The following is a 19,955-nucleotide window of genomic DNA, read 5'->3' on the forward strand; positions in this document are numbered from 1 at the left end:
ATGCATAGTTTGGTCTCACAACGATAATTAACAATGCAGCGAAACACCCCTATCGGCATCTAATTGGGGCCTGGAAGGTGCAAAACACTAAGAATCATCAACGCAGGCTAATTGGGGCCTTAACACTCAAACCGGCGAGCAAAATCTGGCTGGGGCCCACCAGTCGGTAGCCCGTCAGTCTCATCCGAGACCACCTTAAAAGGGATTTTTTTTTAAAACACTTTTTCCCACTTCTTCTTCTTCTTCTTTCTTATTTCAACTAGGGCGATTTGAGGGTCTCATCCCCCGCTTCAACTCACGATTTCACTCACAAATCGGTGTTCCAACTCCGATTCATCTTCTCAACTCCGCAAGTAAGTTCTCCTTCTCTCTTTTCCCTTTGAGAATGATTGATTTTCGGTATTCTTTGTTATTGATATCAATATTTCATCCTATACTCTATTTCTTCCATGGAATATTTGTTTTCTTGGAAATGTAATGATCCATTTACACTTTCCATGGTTTGTTGGTCTTGATTGACCGATTATAGAGAGAAAATCTTAATTTCTGACCCTAAATTCTCTGTTTTAGGGTTTTATCCTCATTTTTCCTTCTCTACATCAAATTAACGGTTCAAATGCTATTTTTTACTCTCAATGCACACACACAATCGTATAGTAGTCATTTCCATTCGTGTGTGTCTATGTTTCCACCTTTTGATATACAATCACCCCCCCTTTATGGTCATAATCCTTTGGAAATTTGGGGGTTTTCTCCATTTTCTTTAGTTTTCCTTTATGAATAAAATTATCACTATGTCCATCCTCTATCAATGACTTGCAAAGTAGTTTGAACAGTTCCTTTGTAGGGATACATCAATTTTCCCTTATGATTGCCTTAACTTTCTTATGCACAACTCCATTGTCTCCAATCAAAGGTTTAGGGATTTCCATCCCCCTCTTTTTTTTTTTTTTTTTTTTTTTTTTTTTTTTTTTTTTAATTGTAACCATTTATCATCATCATGCTCCTTGTTTCCCATTCAATTGCATTTTGGTATCCATGTTTCTATCACAAATTTTCATTTCCTTCCAAGTTCATTCCATTAATTTCATTGCATTTTGATATCTATCCATGCATTTAGAGGTCCACTCATTCCTATGGTTCATAGGGTTCATCTCACCCCCCTTTTACAATACTACTTATCACATTCTTTTCATATTCTTTGTTCATTTCACTTACACATCTCATTTTGTGTTGTCAGGATGTCGTCCAGGAAAGGCAAGGAGACTACATCCTCCTCCAAAAGGAGGAAGACTACTACCTCTAGGGGAAGGAATGCTACTCCTAGCTCTTCTTCATCACAAGCCCAGCCCATACATATCCCCTCCTTTGATCCTACAAACTACGACGAAAGCTTATTTCCTAGTATGGAGGCAGCTGTTGCCAGATCCATATTTTCTGAGCGGTCGGTCATGATGGAAAAGACAATGGTGACCACAAACTTTATGGATTATCAAATGTTGGAGAGGTTCACAACCTTGGGTTGGGAGCCCATGCTCTACCCTGACAGCCCATGCTACGAGGACCCTATCCGTATTTCTACTGCAACTTAGAGGCTTCCTATAGAGATGGATAGTACTCCCTTATTAGTCTGGTGAAGGGGGTAGATATTGTTCTGACTGTGGATTTGCTGGCGACCATTCTGGGTGTCTCGGCCAAGGGTGCTCAGTTTTACAACCCTCCAAGGATTAAGGCTATGGGTCCAGATTTGAGCATGAGGATGCAAGAGACCATCTTTGAGACCATATGTGAGCAGAAAGAGCACCCATTGTCTGAGACTGCCTATAATGCAGCCGCCCAAGTTTTTGGACCATTGGCTTAGTTTAACCTGCTTCCCAGGGCAGGTCACAAGAAACAAGTAAGCTTCATGATAGCTTACCTTGCATATTGCATCTCTAAGGCCCTAGAAGGGTTCCCACCTTTGCCTCCCATATGTCATGATGAAGTCCATAGAGTATCACACTGCTCATCCTAATGACTCCGATTTTCCTTATGGGAGGTCACTCACCAAAGTCTTTGAGTACTTCCAAGTGGATTTAACAGGTGAGGAAAGGAAGTACCCAGGGGATAGATTTATCAAAGAAAATCTAAAGAGGATGGGTTGCCAATGCCAGTGGGGGTACCATTGTAGGAAAAAGAGCAAGGGTCGAAAGACATGGAGGCTGAGTACGTGAGTGAGGAGGATGAAGATTATTTCCCTTATCCTGATAAGGAAGACATTGACAAGGAGGATATTCTAAAGCAGGAGCCTCTAGAGACTAGGGCTGCTGATCCACATTTCACGGCTCCACCACCTTCAGGTGGGGCTTTTGATTTTCAAGAGTTGATGGACAACATTGGTTCCCTAAAGGAGAGGCAAGACAGGATGTCTAAGAGCGCAACGGAGAGGGTCATCCAAAGTCTGGCGGTACAGCACCGACTGGGGAGATTAGAGTCCAGTTTCAAGTACTTTACCAAAGACTTGGATAGGGTTTCTAACGGAGTTGCGGCTGACTTCTTCTTGATGAAGGAAGAAGTCTCCTTAATGAATGATAGGTTTGATGTTTATGATCATCACTTCAAGGGCACCTCCCAGTCTATAAGTGGGGAGACTATCATCGTAGACGATGACAACAATTGACAGAGTGGTGGCTTCTTTCTCTACTTCCTTCCTTTCCTATCTTATCTTTCATTCTTCTCTTTATTTGATGATGGTGTTTATAGTGGTCTTTGATGCTTTGATGGTTATGTATTTTGATACTCTCCTATGGTTGGGAACTTGGATTATATTTTTGTAGATGTTGTTACCTTTTAGGATAGTCTTATTTGCCTTGTTGTGGGTTGGTGGTGATAGTGTGTGTCACCCCATTTTGTGATTATGTTCATGTATATGATTTTATCAGGTTCCTTTGTAAATTATTTTTTGGAAATTCAATATAGCATCATTATGCTGTCAAATTTTTTTTTGTTACTTTATGAATTTTGTTGGTTTATGGAATCAACCCACTGATTTTTATTTATTAAAAATTTCTATAGCACATGAGATGAAATGCAAGTATCTAAACTTTTAATCTTATTATAGGTTAAATCCCTTAAGGCTTTTATATTTACCCAACCCCGGGGTCCTATTATATGACTCTATGAGATCTAACTTGTATGTTGTGTGTGATTAGAACATCACACTCTGATACCACTGTTGTCACACCCAAAACTTGCCAGGATCACATGACACAATAACCATAGCATAGCATACACACAAGTCAAATAGAATTTGTATTTCAGCGGAAGTCTTACCTGTACATATCTATAAATACACCAATACTCTTGATACCCAAATTGTATTACATAACATAATTACATGTGGGCCCGTAGGCGTGATATATATATACAAGAAATATAATTTAAACATCTGGAGCACAAAAGGGGTAACATTTTCAAAATAATAAAAAAGAATCCATGTATGGTATTAGTGTTGCTGATTTGCAACACAGCTTTTGCACGGGCACTCGGCCCTATGCCTAAGATCTTTAGGAACCACCAGTCCTCAACTGAAAATTCCATAGTGGGTCTCGGCTCTAGCTCTTTAGCCGGATGACCTACAAGATCAACTAAAAATGGTGTGTACGTGGAATGAGCTCACTAGCCTAGTAAGTGAAAAGAAAGACCACACAAGTATGCGCAATACAAATGAACTTATATGTGTGCAGTTTATTTTATTATCTTAGTCCACCTAGACAATAATTCTAAGTCATAGGTTATGTGTTACTCACAACCACAGTGCACGTATGTTGGGTTCGAGCCGCAAGCCCCATCCCATGATAAGCTCATAGGGTTATCAGAGAAGGCCAACAATTGGTACCGAAAAGTAAAATGCTCACCCAGAGCGACATTAAAGTAAATTGTTCACCCAGAGTGACATTAAAGTAAAATGCTCACCCAGAGTGACATTAAATATAAAAGTAATATGATTTGGCTCTCTATTATATCACTGAAGTTGCCGATAGGATATACCCAACACCTAAATCCCTGCTGGGAAGGGTTGTAGCACAGGGATATGGCAATCCTAACCGCATGCTTCTATGTGAGATAGTACGACTGCATAGTATCACCACGTCCCATACCATGGGCCACTAATGTATTTGTGTCCAAGCCGACTACGGCATCTAGTCTAACAAGCATCATAATCAATAGTTAAAATTACCCATCTCACATCACAAAACAAGAATAGACATTTAACAATTAAAAATAATGTTAAATCATAATTGAATTTCATAATGCACACATCAATGCATGCAATGGCATTCATGGCTGACTAGTCTACACAATAATAAATGATGAATGGCTAGTCTACAACCAGAATGACATGATGCAATATCCTCTTCCCACTTACTTATTTGTCTATGATGATCACCCTTGGTACGAGGTAGATTCGGCATACAATGATGCGAGTTCTAGTACAACCTATCATAAAAGAGTTAGGTTTAGTATACCTCCACTTTAAGATCATAGCCAATGAGGTTTGATGATTCTAATGTGTTTAGAATCACAAGAGTAGGTTACCCAACAAATTTGGATCCAATCAGAATCCGAGAAGTCAGATTGGTAGGTCGACCATGGGCAGGGCACCTACCAGTCCTTGCTTTCCTGTTGATCCAGGAATACTTCCTGGACCAATAGGCCTAGAGTGGTGGGTAAGGCACCCACCAATCCTTGCTCACCTGTTGGAGTAGTAGCCCTGCTTGGACCGACAGGCCAAGAGCGGCGGGCAAGGCACCCACCAGCCCTTGCTCATCGGTCAAGCCAGTAGCCCACCCACGACAAGCAGGGGCTAGATTGGTGGGTCTCATCCATTTCCAGGCACCCACCACTCACGATCGAGGTTTTACTACTCTCTCCCATTCTTCATCCCACCTTGGGGAAATCATCAAGGGTTGATTCGACCGTATTTTTTAAAAATCTAAGGTTCAAATCATGATTCCAACCTAGATCTAAGGTCGATCCAAGGTCTTAAGCATGGATCTTACTGCTTTTCTCAAGAACACCTCAAACCCTCAAATCCTTCTCTTTAGCTCAAGAGATCAACAAAAGCTTCACAAATCTTGCAAGTCTTCCTCTAAATCCTTCATAAACACGATATAGAACCTCTATCAAAACCTTAGATTCATATTCTCAAAAGATAGTAGCAAGATCTAAAGGATTTCTACCCAAAATGAAGGGTTTCACTTTGGATTTCATAAAGGCTTAAGGAATATGGACTTTACTCACCTCAAATCGTAGATCTTGAGATGAGAATCTTAAATCCTGTGTCAGATTCAAGAGATCTGACCTTGACAATGCACAATGATCGTCTCCTCCTCCATTTTCTTCTTCCTTCCTCTCTCCTCTTTCTTCTTTTTCTCTCTCTCCTTTACTTTTCTTAAATACCGTGTAAAATAATAAATGAGGTGAAAGAGAGGTAATAAATTCTATTTATAGTGGGATAAAAATATCTAGTGACTAGATTGGTAGGTCACACTGGTGGGTTAACCCACCTATGACCACCCACCAGTCAGCCAGAACTTAGCCTAAACATTGGGATTTTTGATGGGGCTTGGACCTGACATGTGTTTTGCTCCATGTAGATTATTTATATGCATACTCAACATAAAATATGACTACATACCTTTATTATGCGTACATGGCCTCGTGATACGTGCAAGTGCACAGCTTCGATACGCAGACTACACTAGGCACTGGCTCCAACTCATTTGGCCAACCTGAGTTTAGAGTCACCCTTGCCATCATGTTCCATAAGGTACTTGCCCCGACTCACTTGGGTTTAGGTCCTGCAAGACCAAATCGAACCAATCGAAAAATTAGATCGGGTTTAGAAAGTAGGGTATCACATAGGGTCTATGACTTTCTAGCAAGTCTGAATTTGGAGTTTGATCAGTTGTGGTCTCAAGTTTTGATTCGTGACCCCTTTCCTACATTGGATCAAGCCTATGTTGTGATCCAACTTGAGGACAGTCGATGTATTCACATGAAAGTTATGCTGCATATTCTTTGGTACTTAAAATCTTCCTAGGATGTGGCATCCTTTTTTCTCCTCATGATCACCTTGGGGTGGAGGCCTTCATAGATGCAGATTGGGCAGGTTCTCCTGATAACCGCAGGTCTACTGCTGGTTATTACACATTTGTTGGTAGTAACCTTGTTACATGGCGTAATAAGAAGCAAGCCGTGGTTGCCCGTTCAAGTGCTGAAGTAGAGTTCTGTGCTATAGCACATAGCATTTGTGAGCTCCTATGGCTTCATGGTCTTCTCATTGATTTGGTTGTTCCTACTACTCTTCCTATGAAGCTCTTTTACGACAGCAAGTCTGCCATTAGTATTGCTCACAACCCTGTCCAGTATGATTGAACCAAGCATGTGGAGTGCGAGATCGAGGGGCCTTTGTAGATTATCATAAAATTTTGGATAGAACCAAGAACGTGCTCATGGGGAACAACACTAGTGAGGCAGTTTGAGGAGTTAGTACTTATCAGCTCAAGATGCATACTAGGCGCACCTTTCTTCTTCATGACGTGCTTTATGCACTGGATATTCATCATAATCTACTTTTAGTTTCTGCATTATTATCTTTAGGATATTCATTCCATATTGACGGTTACACATTAGAATTTTTTTGAGTGGTACTATTGTTGGACGTGGATCCTTAATTTATGGATTTTTTTAAATTAGATTTAATTGATTCTGCTTCATTAGTTTCTTTTGTATTTAATACATGTGATAATTCTGAATCTATTACATGGCATGCTAGATTGGGACATAAGGGGCGAAATACGATGGCTAAGTTAGCAGGTAAGGCTCATTGGAAGCCTTTTGGAAAGGCAGTCCGAGCTACTCAACCTCTAGAACTTATTCACTCAGATATTTGTGGACCTATGAATGTAAAGATACGCCTGGCACCTCCTATTTTCTCACATTCATTGAAGATTATTCGTGATACGGTTATGTGTATATCTGATCGCTCACCACTATGAGGCATTAGATTGCTTCAAATGCTTTATGGAAAAGGTTGAAAATCAGTCAAGCAAGAGCTTAAAAACTCTATACACTGACTAGGGACACCAGTATCTATCTGACCAGTTTAAAGAACTGTGTGAGGAGAAGGGGATTCGCAAGCAATTGGCCATTTCTCACACTCTACAACAAAATGGCATAACAGAGAGGAAAAATAAGACATTCTTAGATATGGTTAGGTCGATGATGGCCCAAGCCAACCTCCCAATATCTTTCTAAGGGGATGCTCTTTTGATTGTTGCCTATATCCTTAACCGAGTGACCATGGGGATCAGTAGGTTATATTCACAGCAACTTTCATAAGTTTGGGAAGCTTGGCCCTAGAGCTATGGAACACATCTTTATAAGATATTCTAACAACTGGAAGGGTTACATTATGTACGGTGAACACCTTGGCGGAGGAATGATCAAAATAGAGTCACATGATGTCGACTTTACTGAGACAAATTTTCCTAGCATTGGTGACGTTAGTAGGAATCTTGACCTCTTTGAGATAGAAGACGAGAAAAGCGTCTCACCTACTCTTGGCGAGGGTGGGGAATTAACTCATCCTGTAATCGCCAGAGAAAGTGAGATTGATCATCAGCCTAGTGAGAGTGTATCAACCATTAGCCAATCATCAGGATTTCCTCATGCGTAGGAGCACTTGTGGGCATATTCCCCGTCGTCGTTTAGAGATTGAAGGGAAAGCTCTCATTTATGTTCCAAAGGATGAGGATGAGCCTGTTTCTTTGTGAGAGACACTTTCCTCACCTACTAAGGACAAGTGGCAAGCTGCTATAGAGGATGAACTGAGTTTATGAGTAAGAACTAGGTATGGGAGTTAGTTGATCCACTTCCTAGGCGTAAGACCATTGGAAACAAATGGGTTCTAAAGGTTAAACACAAGGTGGGTGGTTCAATTGACAAGTACAAGGCACGCCTTATGGCGAAGGGATATACCCAAAGGGAAGGTATAAACTATGATGAGACTTTCTCCCCAGTGATAAGAATTGCTTCATTTCGCCTCATTTTAGCCATTGTCTCAAACTGAATTTGGAACTCTTTCAAATGGATGTTAAAATTATATTTCTCAATGGAGAACTAGACAGAGAGATCTTTATAGATCAACCAGTGGGTTTTGAGGTCAAAGGATCAGAGCACAAAGTCTTCATTCTCAAATATTCTATATAAAGCCTTAAACAATCGTCTGGGCAGTGGTAATTTAGATTTCATCATGCCATCACCTCTATTGATTTTGACATGATTGAAGAGGACCACTGTGTGTATGTGAAATGGCCCAAGGATGTTTTCTTATTTTGTCCTTATAGATTGACGACATTTTATTGGCAGGGGAATGACATGAAGATTATTGTCGCCATTAGAGAGTGGATGTCCTCTACTTTTGAGATGAAGGACATAGGTAAAGCCAACTTTGTGTTAGGCATTAAGATCATTAGGAATTGCTCTAGAAATCTTCTTAGTTTGTCTCAAGAGACTTACATAAAGAAAATGCTTGAATGATTCCATATGGACAAGTCTAAACCCATTGACATTCCCATGGACAAGGCCTATGTTGTGAGCCTTGACTGCCCGAAGACTGATGAGGAGAAGAATCAAATGCCTAAAGTACTCTATGCTACAATGATAGGTAGTCTGATGTACGCGATGATGTGCATGCGTCTAGATATGTGCTTCATAGTTGGCATGATTAGTTATTACCAAATTAATCTAGGACCACGCCATTGACCGGCAGTGTAAAGAATCTTTTGATACCTTCGTGGGACGACTGATTTCACCTTCATCTATAGTGGTTCAGATTTGAGATTATGCTGACTGGGCTAGTGATAGAGATAGTGCAAATCTACTTCAGGATATGCATTTGTCCTAGGAGGTGGGACTATATCTTGGAGTAGTAAGAAGTAGACCTGCATCGTCCTATCCACGATGGAGTCTGAGTATATCATGTGCTCGACGATCGTTCAGGAGGCTGTTTAGTAGAGGAGGTTCCTACAATGCCTTGGCGTTACCATTCATTCAGAAGATACTATGCTTGTACACTGTAATAGTACGATAGCTTTGACATTGCTAAGGACCCCAAGTTACATGGGAAAGCCAAACACATAGACATCAGATATCACTACATTCGAGAAATGATTGCGTAAAGGAAAGTTGTCTTGAAGCATATCTCCACAAGTAGCATGGTGGTTGATCCATTGACTAAGCCTATTGCTCGGGACATTTTCCTTACTTATGTTAAGAATCTGGAACTTAGACGTGGATGATTTGTATTATGAGTTTTGATATTTTCTTTAGACATTATAGTTATCACTATTTGATTTCTATATGAGACATATAATTCTCTAGGGTGATTTACTTGTGTACACATTTTATATTATAAATATGTCATCAAGCTTGAATCGATCCAATCACACAAGTGATTTACCTTAGCGCTTGAAAACAGTGAGCAAGATGAGCCAAATTCACCTTGGTGCTTAAAGATAGAGAGCGAGATGAACAGATGGCTTTTTAACTATATGACGCCTTAGTTAGAGCTAAGATGAGACCTTTCTATGGTCAAACACAGAGATCCCACGTCTCAGTGTAGCTTACTTATAGTCGAGTGTGAGAATTCAAGTAAGCGCCATGGGGGGCGACTGGGCTGATTGACTCAGGTTAAGCACTTGAAAGTGCAACTGAACCTAGACTCGTATGGTGTTTTTTTTATTTTATGAATGACATGCCCACCTTAGTGGGAGTTGCACCATAGCATATATTTCATATTGTATGTGCTTTATTACAACTATTTATGAGAATGATTGAATGGATCCCTTCTTTGTCACTGTGTTAGTCACTTGGATCAAATTGAGTTGATCCTATGTATACCCTCTACCTGAGACCATGTCATGAAGAGGATGCCCAATAACGCTACTTGACGTCCTCCTTAGGATCATGGATGATGCAGTCTAATGGGACACGATTGGGAAAGCAGTTGAGAATAATCTAATTGACGTGTGGGCTTAGGGAAACTATTTAAAATTGCACCATTATTTTGTGGCTTATTGCCCAAGTGACTTGTCGTATTTATATTTCGACGCAGTCATAAGCACATTACATATTTTAAAGTCAGTACTACTTATCACGAGGGATCGAGAGCGTTAGATTTGGTGTAATTGGATTGTTTACGGTACCCCAGATTATTTGTAAGTGACGTGCTATCTTGATTAGATAGAAGCTTGATATAGCACTTCTACATTCGTATTATCTCGTTAGGTCACACGTTCCATTTTCTGTATGATAAGACAACTATCTATAGTAGAAAGACTTTTGGAATGGACATTGAAGTATGTCTGCCCTACGTGGACGAGTGGAAGATGTTTATTAATTTCATAGGTTGCCCAGGGGTAATCATAGACCCACTAAGATTAGGAAGCTTAGCTGACCAATTCTGTATAAATAAAGGGTTTTGGCCACAAAGCTAATTATGGGTATTGACCTAATCCCAAGAGCTCACTTTCTCCTTATTCTTTTCTGTCTCTTCCAACTCAGAGTGTGTCTCTCCAACGATCTCCATTGCAATCCTTGGATTTGGAAGGTAGATCATTGCCTAAAGAGCTGCAATCCTTTGTTCATCACTGTTTGTGTTGATCGACATGTACCACAACCAGATCCATTTTGCTGCATGAAAAGCTACATCGAGATAATCCCCAACACCCGTTTACTTTCCGTTTTTACAGATAGTAAACTCAGACTTAATAAGTTACAACCAATTTTTTTTTTTGGTGGTAATAAGCCATGAAGAGTATGAGAGAAATTGACATGTAGATGAGATCTCAAAATGCTCTTCCTGGACTAATTTCCAGAAAACTATCTCGAATGAACCTGGGTACTCACATGTTGAACACATGGGCTTCCGAATTACAATTATCAGTTTCGGATGTTAGTGTACTCACTATGCATTGTACTTTACACATCATTATACACTACAACAAGAATATTACATATACAAATACATTACCATTATGTACATTAGCACCGGGTAGCATTTTATATGATTTTAACGTTGATTTTCTTGGCAGTCTTATCCGTTAAATAAGCGTTACTATTAATCAATGTTGTGAAAATTTTGATGTCCTCTGTAAATGAATATTATTCTGTCACATCCTTAAATTTCGACATAAAGGATCTTTATGCTCAATTTTTCCCTATTCAGTAGTGTACTGGTATGCACACCAAACACGTATAACGTGCACAAAACAAGTCTATGGTGGTCTGAATACCATGAATTTTGATGCTGTAATATTTTAATTCTTAAACTAATAAGGCATAGCCACTTATGATAATCCTTTTTAGGAACTGAAAAGGACTATTCCCATAACACCATTTTTATTTCCAGACATATATTCTTTTACTTTAATACCATCATGAAACAATTAAGAAATTTAAATTTAGTGTAACGATTTCATTTTTGGAAAGTATATGTAGAAAAGGGGTTAGGTCAGAACCCAACCTGCCATTAGGGAATAAAGAAAGAGAATGAATCAAACTTTACATCTGATGGAATGCAAAGGATAATGGTCATCGGTGAACCCCTTAAAACAAGTGGAGGTCTCCACTTTCCAGTTGCATCTCAAATGGATCAAGTTGAGTTTGGAGGTTTAGGCATTTTTAAGTATCATTTCTGAAAGGATCATCACCTTTACACAATCTTTGGATTTAAAATTTTTATTTCCTGAAAAGAAATCTAAGAAATACAGTAGTGGCTGGGGGGGGGGAGATGAGGAACCACAGAGAAGGCAGAGTTTGGTTACATTTCGAATGGGGCAACCTGAGTTAGGTAGTTTGAGACCAAGTATTGATACCTACAAAGGATAATCACCTTCATACATCTTTTGTCTTTCAATCTTTTATTTTCTCTCTTAATATTATATATGTTTACCTTGTAAAGGAGTATTGGAAATGCAATGTAAAGGAGTTCTGTTTTAGTTAGTGCGCTTGGTCATACCCATTATCTCCATGTACCATTGGGTAGTTCCAATTTGGATACCCTTTTGACATTATTTGGCGTCTAGGGTTATTGCTAATCCAACACACTTAGCATCCATCTAGAACAAATCCCAAAAACACTTTCATGTCCTCTAAATTGAACTTGATTAGTTTAAATAAAGTATGAAGTACTTATAAGTCTCAACTCTCAACACGGAACTAAGAGCAATTATTAATAGATAATTATAGCAGTGGGATGACACGAGTAATTTCGTTTTGTGTCCCCTTGCAATAGTACAAAGCTATTGAAGAGTGGTTTGGAACCAAACAAAATAACGACTAATATCAGAAAGAAAAGATATGTGGAGAATCGATGTTGAATAGCCATATCCATTGTTGGCTTCAGTAGTGATTTCCAAACAGATTAACCTTGTTCTTAATTTCTAGTGGCCTCTATGCTGTAATCATTTAGCCATTTCCTGAATGTGACCCCCACTTGTCCCTCTTGATCCAAATTATGATTCTTTGCATCGGAAATAGGCCGTAGATAATATATATATATATATATATATATATATATATATAAGAATCAAAGCTTTGTCATTATCTCCCCCCCCCCCCTCTTTTTCATTCTGAGTGTTTTTATTTGGAATAATAAATCATACATACAATATCTATGGCACAAAAATATAATATTTCTGACCCAATTGGAATAAAAATTGTCTTGATCTTAACCAAAGTGTTTCAATTAACATATCATTAATATGTAAAGATATTGTACAAGAAATATGAAGGTAGTTTGGAAAACTACAATGCAATTTATCATATTCCAATGAGTATAGGTCCTAGCATGCATCCATTTTTTAAGGGCAAGCAAAAAGATTCTCAACCACGTTTTAGATTAAGAGCTTAGCCGTGTTAGTAAGTGGCGGGAGAGGTTGTAATAGCTTCATAGAACCTAACAATAATGAAAATACAATCATTTATTTATATGAAATGATACTAAAACAATAACCTAGTCTTGCTTCGTTTAGATCCAAATGACACTCATGGTGTCAAATGTGTAAGTTCTTCCAGCAATCACTGATATAGACTTATAATACCGATGGTGATTTTTAATGGAAATTTTTGTCAGTCACTAAGCTTAACCTATATTCACCCAAAATTCCATATGAGATACTTTGTTTCTAGTTCCCAACAATAAAGCAAATTTTCATCTCGCCTCCTCCCCTATTTTTCAAAATGCCCTATATTACCCCTCTATGGTTCATTTTCATTTCGCTTTTAAGTTTACCTCCTATGTATGCATTGGGATGACCTAACCATGCATTTTGTAACTATTACGGTCATATTATCTCTTCAATGCCTAATATTTAGTTTTTAAATCCACATGAACATTCTTAGTCATATGGTACACATTCCCTAGAATTTCTCACTAAATTAGTGGTTAAAGCATCGGTGGATTGTTTTTTTTTTTTTTTTGGGGGGGTGTTTGGGGTAAATAAGCATCAGTATGTACTTGGGATAAATTAATAAATAGAAAAAAAAATATGCTATAAAATTGATCTATCAATATCACATATGAAAAATATCATATAGGGTTGGATTGTGGATGATTAAGTGGGCGTTAGAATTAAAATAGATATTAAATGGATAATGCAAGATTAATAGTTATGTAGTAGATAAATATATCATCTTAATTCATATTTAGTAGGTAGATTTAAAGGTGATATGGAAAAATAGTGAAAATATGCTCTTGAGGGATAATATGAGGACTTTATATAGCCAAGGGAGAAGAGGTAAAAGTTTGTGTCATTAGGGGAATCTCAAAAAAGTGCTCTACAAGAAAATAAATTTGGCTAAACATAGGTGCATGTAAGGGATTCATAGAAATTTCATCTGATTTTTAATAAGTCAAGTATGTTTTAGGATGGTGGGTTGGGAAACTTTGAATCGAAGAAAAAAAAAATGTTTTTCTTATTGACAACCCCTCAAGGTATTAAATAATTTGTAATCTTACTTTTTTACCCTTTTAGTATAGCACAATTTTTTTTTCAACGAGTAGATACTGTCATTTCACATGTGCGCTGTGCATAATAATGAAACCTTTTTAAATCCCTAACTTATTGAACTTTAGAAATAAGACAAGGGTAATTAAAAGAAGGTGTGATAGCTAGTAGTGCAAGGAGTGACCTGAAGTGGTTGCCATCATTCTCATGAATCTCAAAACTTTCCTAGAATAAAGCAAATTCTCTATTTTCTTGATTCTCGTGAATTTCTGAGCCATAAGAGAGCTCAATTTTCTCGTTATTGGATAGTACTCATCGATAAGATTCTATCAACAACATAGACTTTTACTTCCTTGTCCATCATATCATTGAGAATAGCTATGGCTGCTCTTTGGTAAGTTGCCCCAGCATTCTTCAGCCCAAATGGTATCACCTTGTAACAATATGTTCCCAATGGAGTGGTGAAAACCATTTTTTCTCTGAGAAACTATTCATGAATGATAACAAGGCGTGTCCAGTCGTGTTGTCAATGAGCACATTAATGTGAGGTAACGAAAAATCATCTTTCGGACTAACCTTCTTCAAATCTTGAAAGTCTACGCACATCCTCACCTCCCCATCTTTTATGGGACCAGAACAACATTTGCCAACCATTAGGGGTATTCTATCCCTTGCAAGAAACCAGCATTCCATTACTTCAACACTTCCTCCCTGAATTTTCTCACTCCATTCAAGATACATTCTTCTAGGTTTTTGTTTGATGGGCATTGCATTAGGGTAGATTGGCAAGTGATGTTGCACAATGTTTGGATCAATCCTAGGCATATCCTCATAGGATCAAGCGAATACTTCCATGAATTCTCTAAGGAGACTTGTTACCTGTGGCATTTCTTCATTATCTAGGGTAGCACCAACTTTCACCTCTCAAGGGCATTGGTCTGTTATTAAATTAATGATTTAAGTATCCTCAAAGATGGGTTGGGCTTTTTTAGGCCTGCATTTTTTTTAATTAAATTATGATATTTATTAAGATCATCATTAGAAAATGGAGGCAAATCATACTCGAAATTAGAACTTCATTGATGTTCAAAAGTGGACTAACAGACTCAACATACATGAACTCTGACTCATTATTAATAGGAAATAAAGAGACATAATCAATAACATCAGATGACTCAACAATAGACTCAAAGACTGACTCAGTGCCTTCTTTAGTGATGTTCAGACCGGTTGACTCTTGGGTATAAGTGAACTCGAAGTTGTCTCCAACACTAGTCCAATTCACTAACAGTCCAATGGCTCTGTTAATTAACAAATGTGGTAACATACCCTTTTCTTCTTCCGTGGCAACTATTGCTATTTCAATCCATTGAAATTGCTTGGTCACAAAGACAAATTGGATGACCTCATAGCTTCGAAAACCAAACTTTGTGAGGGATGAGTCCCGACGGAAGCTACTCAAGGCATTGGCAATGAAATAATCAAGCTTCTCTAGGAGGTCATTTGAAACTGTTCTAGCTCCCAAGTCACATCTCAGTCCATTGTCTTGAACTTTCTCATTACAATTGGTTTTGGCACAATGCACACAAACCATTAGTCTCCTTGCTCTCCTTTCCCGGGCATAAGTACTCTGCCCACGGAATGGTCTGGGCTTTGCTCGTGCAACTCTTTTGCATGCATCTCTTGAAGGAATGAGCAAATATGCCTTTTCATGTCCCTGGGTAAGTGTAAGCACCAAACCAACTTTACTTTCTTCTCCCATTCTCTTGCTAGATCCGAGGATTAACGCCTTCTTAGGTTGAATCAAAGAGCTAGGATCAGGAGGAAAATCCTCATCTTCGATCATCAAGATTCTCGATAAATCGATGATTTGGCTCTCACAATCCTTCTCTAAAAACTGGAGCTTCTCAACTCATAGTGTACCCAATCAAACTCATCTTGGAAGAAGGTCTTGAACCTTGGTTGTATTTGAGCCACAACTTCATTGAACCAAGGCTCTGCGTTCCAAATCCTCTCCTTTCACAAAATACACATTAAGGGTAGGATAATAGGTTGCAATCTGTTTCCATGTCATCTCTTATGCCTTGCTGCATTCCTCTCGTTCAGATCCTTCAGACCCCAAACCTTCTTTTCCTTTGCTTTCAATTACTATAGGATTTTGTCACACCCTAGTGATATTTGACGAGTCCTGTCCCTAGGAAGTATTGCATGTTCTCCATCATCCGACCGATTGGGGGACAACAAATGGTCTCATAGTTTGTTGAGGATAGCACGTGTTCCTTGTATCTCAAACCCGCTATGCAACCATGGTCTTCCTAGGAGCTTGTTAAAGGATGCCAGGATATCTATCGCTTGGAAATCAATGTCAAACTTTTGTGGGCCAATCATCACAATTGTTGAAGAACTCCTAGGATCTCTCTCTTTGTGTTGTCATAGGCCCGCACTGTTTGGTTTGATGGCCTCATCTTTTCCATATTTAGACAGATGCTTAAAGTTGATCTCAATGGTAGTACATTCAAGGCAAAACCCATTGTCAATTGGGACCTGTGGCACAACCTTGTCATGGCACTCAACTCTTATATGTAAAGCCCTATTGTACCTAACCCCTTGGTTGGTAGCTAAGAATCGGAGAACATCAGAGAATGTACTGTATATGTTGCCCCTACTATTTGTGAGACTTATACTAAATCAATTTCAATAGGCACTTGTATCTTTGCAAGAGACTTGAGTACGGATTTTCGGTGTGAGGAGGAAGCCATCAACAAACTCTAGATAGAAATATTGGCATGTACCTTCTTAAGCTGTGTCAGAACGTGATCTTCTGGTTCTGTGCTGAAACACTTATCTCCTACCCCATTTGCTTTAGGTTGCTCCACCACCAAAGATTTATTTTTAATTCCTTTTCGCTTCTTGTCTCCATTACACTCACGTGTTTTTTTTATGACAATTTCCATGGGATATCCATCACTTCCATCGTCACTATCCGTGATAGTGATAATTCCAATCATGGGAGTGTCTTCTTCAGCATATTCTTTAGATTCTCCCTTCTGACTTAGAGTGGGAAGTTGAGGTCCTCGACAACTATCAAGAGCTCTAGCCCATACTTTCTTTACTACATTAAAGAGATATGGAGTCCTTTATCTAATGCATCCCCTTCTTCTACTGCTTTGGTATAGTAACGCTCATTGATGGCAATGTCACCTAACATTTCTTTAGCTCCATCTAAGTGGCCTGTCATCATGCTCAAATGTATAATCACATACATTATTTGCCCCTCAATGCTACCTCAGAATTGACATCTTCCTCTTCTTCCTTTTCCACTTCTTCTTGGTCGAGATCTTCATCTGACAATTCTCCCTCTATTCAGATGGGTAATGCTGAGTGGGTGGTGTCAGTGGGATCTATCATTGGATCATCCCCCTATGGCACATGTCGGATAATCAGTCAGATTATCGATGCCCTTGACATCGAGCTGCTCATAGTCTCCTGAGTGGAGCACTTCCACAGGATTAGAATCCATATCGCAGCCCTGAATCTCATTGATAGCATGGTCAAAGTCATCCTCAGTGTCGCTTATTATGTGAATCTAACAAGCTTCTTCGTTGATCTGTTCTCCAACTGCTAATGCCATAACTTCCTGAGTAACTCATCGGTAATTTCTTCAACCACTGACAACAGGTTCTTTCCATGCTCGATAGGATGTATCAATGAAGTAGGATCCATCTCTGTTTCTCCCTTCTCCAAAACATTCACTAATCCGGTTGATGAGGTATAATCTGGTAACTTTGTGAGCATGTCACTACAATTGTAACCATCTACACACTCATTCTTGGGCTCATAAAGGAGGAAATCATACATTGTTCCTGGGCCGTCGATGATCGGGAGTTAGGGTCATATGATGGGGTTGATGGATATAAGGTGGGATGATATGAAGGGGATATGATGTGGGAGGTTGGATATTCTGAAGGTGATAATTGATGGTATGAGGATGATGAAGGATATGATCTTAGGTGGTATGATGGGGATTCGAGTAGCTGTGGCAAAGATAGATGATAAGAAGATTCATGCGTAGGTGTAACGGTTAGATGGAATATTGAGACTTCAGATGATGGTGAGGATGGTGGGGGCTAGGTGGCGGTTATTGACTTGTGGCTCCCAATACTCCTTCATTAGTGGCCCTTGGGATACTTTCGGCTTCTTATCTCATTGTTCGTGTTCTGCTTCCCACAATCTTCCTATACACATGGAAATTCATGAGACCTTTCCTGTCCTTTGACTGGATGAGCCGAGTTGGATCTCATTCTGATTCCTCGCCTTCCAATGCATTGACTACCCAATGAACTATGAGAGGATTGGTTGTGACATTAGGATCCTGCTTGAATTTTACTTTTATTGTCCTGTTTACGTACCAATTCTTGAATGACATGTTTGTAGATTGATGCATTGTTCTGTGGTATGACCTTTCTGATTATGGTAAGCACAATACTCATATTCTCTATACCAAGTTGGTGGGGGATCTTTGACATGTTTGGGAGCAATCATGCCAAGGAGACCTTGCTTCTTCAACATCTCATACACTATAGCCAAAGGCATCACCAAGCCGGTGAACTGCCTCCTTGGCCGAGGGACCCTTTCGGTTGTCAAATTTGCTTCTATAACAAATGGCTGAGGATGGGACACGGTTGCCGATGTTATTGGCTGTTGGACTGCACTTACACTCTCTACACACTTGCCTCGCCCAAACCTTGCATTCTTTCCTGACTCCTGAGAGACTACCTAGTATTGAGCATCCCTTAACAACTTGTTTTCGACACGGGTGCCCATGTTATTAGAGTGTCAAAAGTTTGCAAATGTTGGCAATAGAGGGCCTTATAGTATGATTTTTGGAGAGATTTTTAATCAACATCTCCACTTGTTTTGCTTCGAAGGGTGATCAACCATTTTGGCAGCCTTGTCCCGAAACCTTATTAGAAATTCCGTAAACCCTTCCTTCGGCTACTATCTCAGGGTCTCCGATTCACGTCACTTGACTTCAACTCCTATATTATAGGAGTACTACTTGTTAAAAGCTCGCACAACTGTCCCCCAATTCTGAGTCTGTGTGGGTTCCAATTGAGTTAGCCACCCCAAAGTTGCCCCTGATAAAGTTAATATAAATGCCTGCCCCATATGTTCATCGTTGAGTTTCCATAACTTGGCGATACTCAGGAAGATCTTGAGGTGAGCCTTGGGGTCTCCTAACCCATCAAATCTATCAGTCTGCTACTTAAACTTCTCATGGACTCGTGCACTAGAGAAAAAAATCATCTTGCTTGCATTTGTATCTTGTCCTTTTTGGTTCTTGCCAGATCATACTCTCTATCTTTTCCAAATGTTCCCTCATTTTCCTTTCTCTTTCTGTCTCATTCGTACCTCACTCAGTATCTAATTCATTCAAAGTTTCTATCAGTACGAGCTAAAGTTCCAATATTCGTAAGTGAGTTCTGTTCCTTTTGAGATAGTACTTGTTATTTGGCTCTCTAAGAAATTTCATGCTTGTACACAAAAATGCCAGGTATCTTTGTACAATATTACACAAAAATGCCAGGTATCTTTGTACAATATTCACCATTTTTTTTTTTTTTTTGGGAGTGGGTTGGGGGTGGGTTTGCAATATTGCCAGCATGAGAATGAATATGCCGACTTCATCAATCCGCACATTGAAAAAGTTATCATATATGTGGAGCCCACATTTAAAAAAAATAAAATTGTGTGGTCTCACTTTCTGTGAGACAACTTGCCAAAGAATTCACAAACGGACATTGTGTTGCCCTTCTTCAAATTGAAAATGGTACCATCCATATGCAACCCACATTTTGAAAGCAGGTGAAATAAAAATTATATATATATATATATATG

General features: G+C 39.1%; 1 protein-coding gene across 1 annotated transcript; it reads left to right on the forward strand.

Annotated features, from left to right (window-relative positions):
• Positions 1-2,194: 2,194 nt before the first annotated feature.
• LOC122060635 lies at positions 2,195-6,420 on the forward strand. Its single transcript, XM_042623763.1, has 2 exons — positions 2,195-2,574; positions 6,174-6,420. The coding sequence occupies exons 1-2, from the start codon at positions 2,195-2,197 to the stop codon at positions 6,418-6,420; spliced, it is 627 nt and encodes a 208-aa protein (XP_042479697.1).
• Positions 6,421-19,955: the final 13,535 nt, after the last annotated feature.

The sequence above is a fragment of the Macadamia integrifolia genome, chromosome 14, assembly GCF_013358625.1.
Source record: "Macadamia integrifolia cultivar HAES 741 chromosome 14, SCU_Mint_v3, whole genome shotgun sequence".
Classification (NCBI taxonomy): domain Eukaryota; kingdom Viridiplantae; phylum Streptophyta; class Magnoliopsida; order Proteales; family Proteaceae; genus Macadamia; species Macadamia integrifolia.

What these genes read in the sequence shown, in the direction of transcription:
- LOC122060635 (XM_042623763.1), top strand. Translation starts at nt 2,195, where the DNA reads ATGGAGGCTGAGTACGTGAGTGAGGAGGATGAAGATTATTTCCCTTAT. An exon ending in GTCTCCTTAATGAATGATAG is followed by an intron (nt 2,575 to 6,173) that starts GTTTGATGTTTA and finishes TGATAACCGCAG; the next exon opens with GTCTACTGCTGGTTATTACA.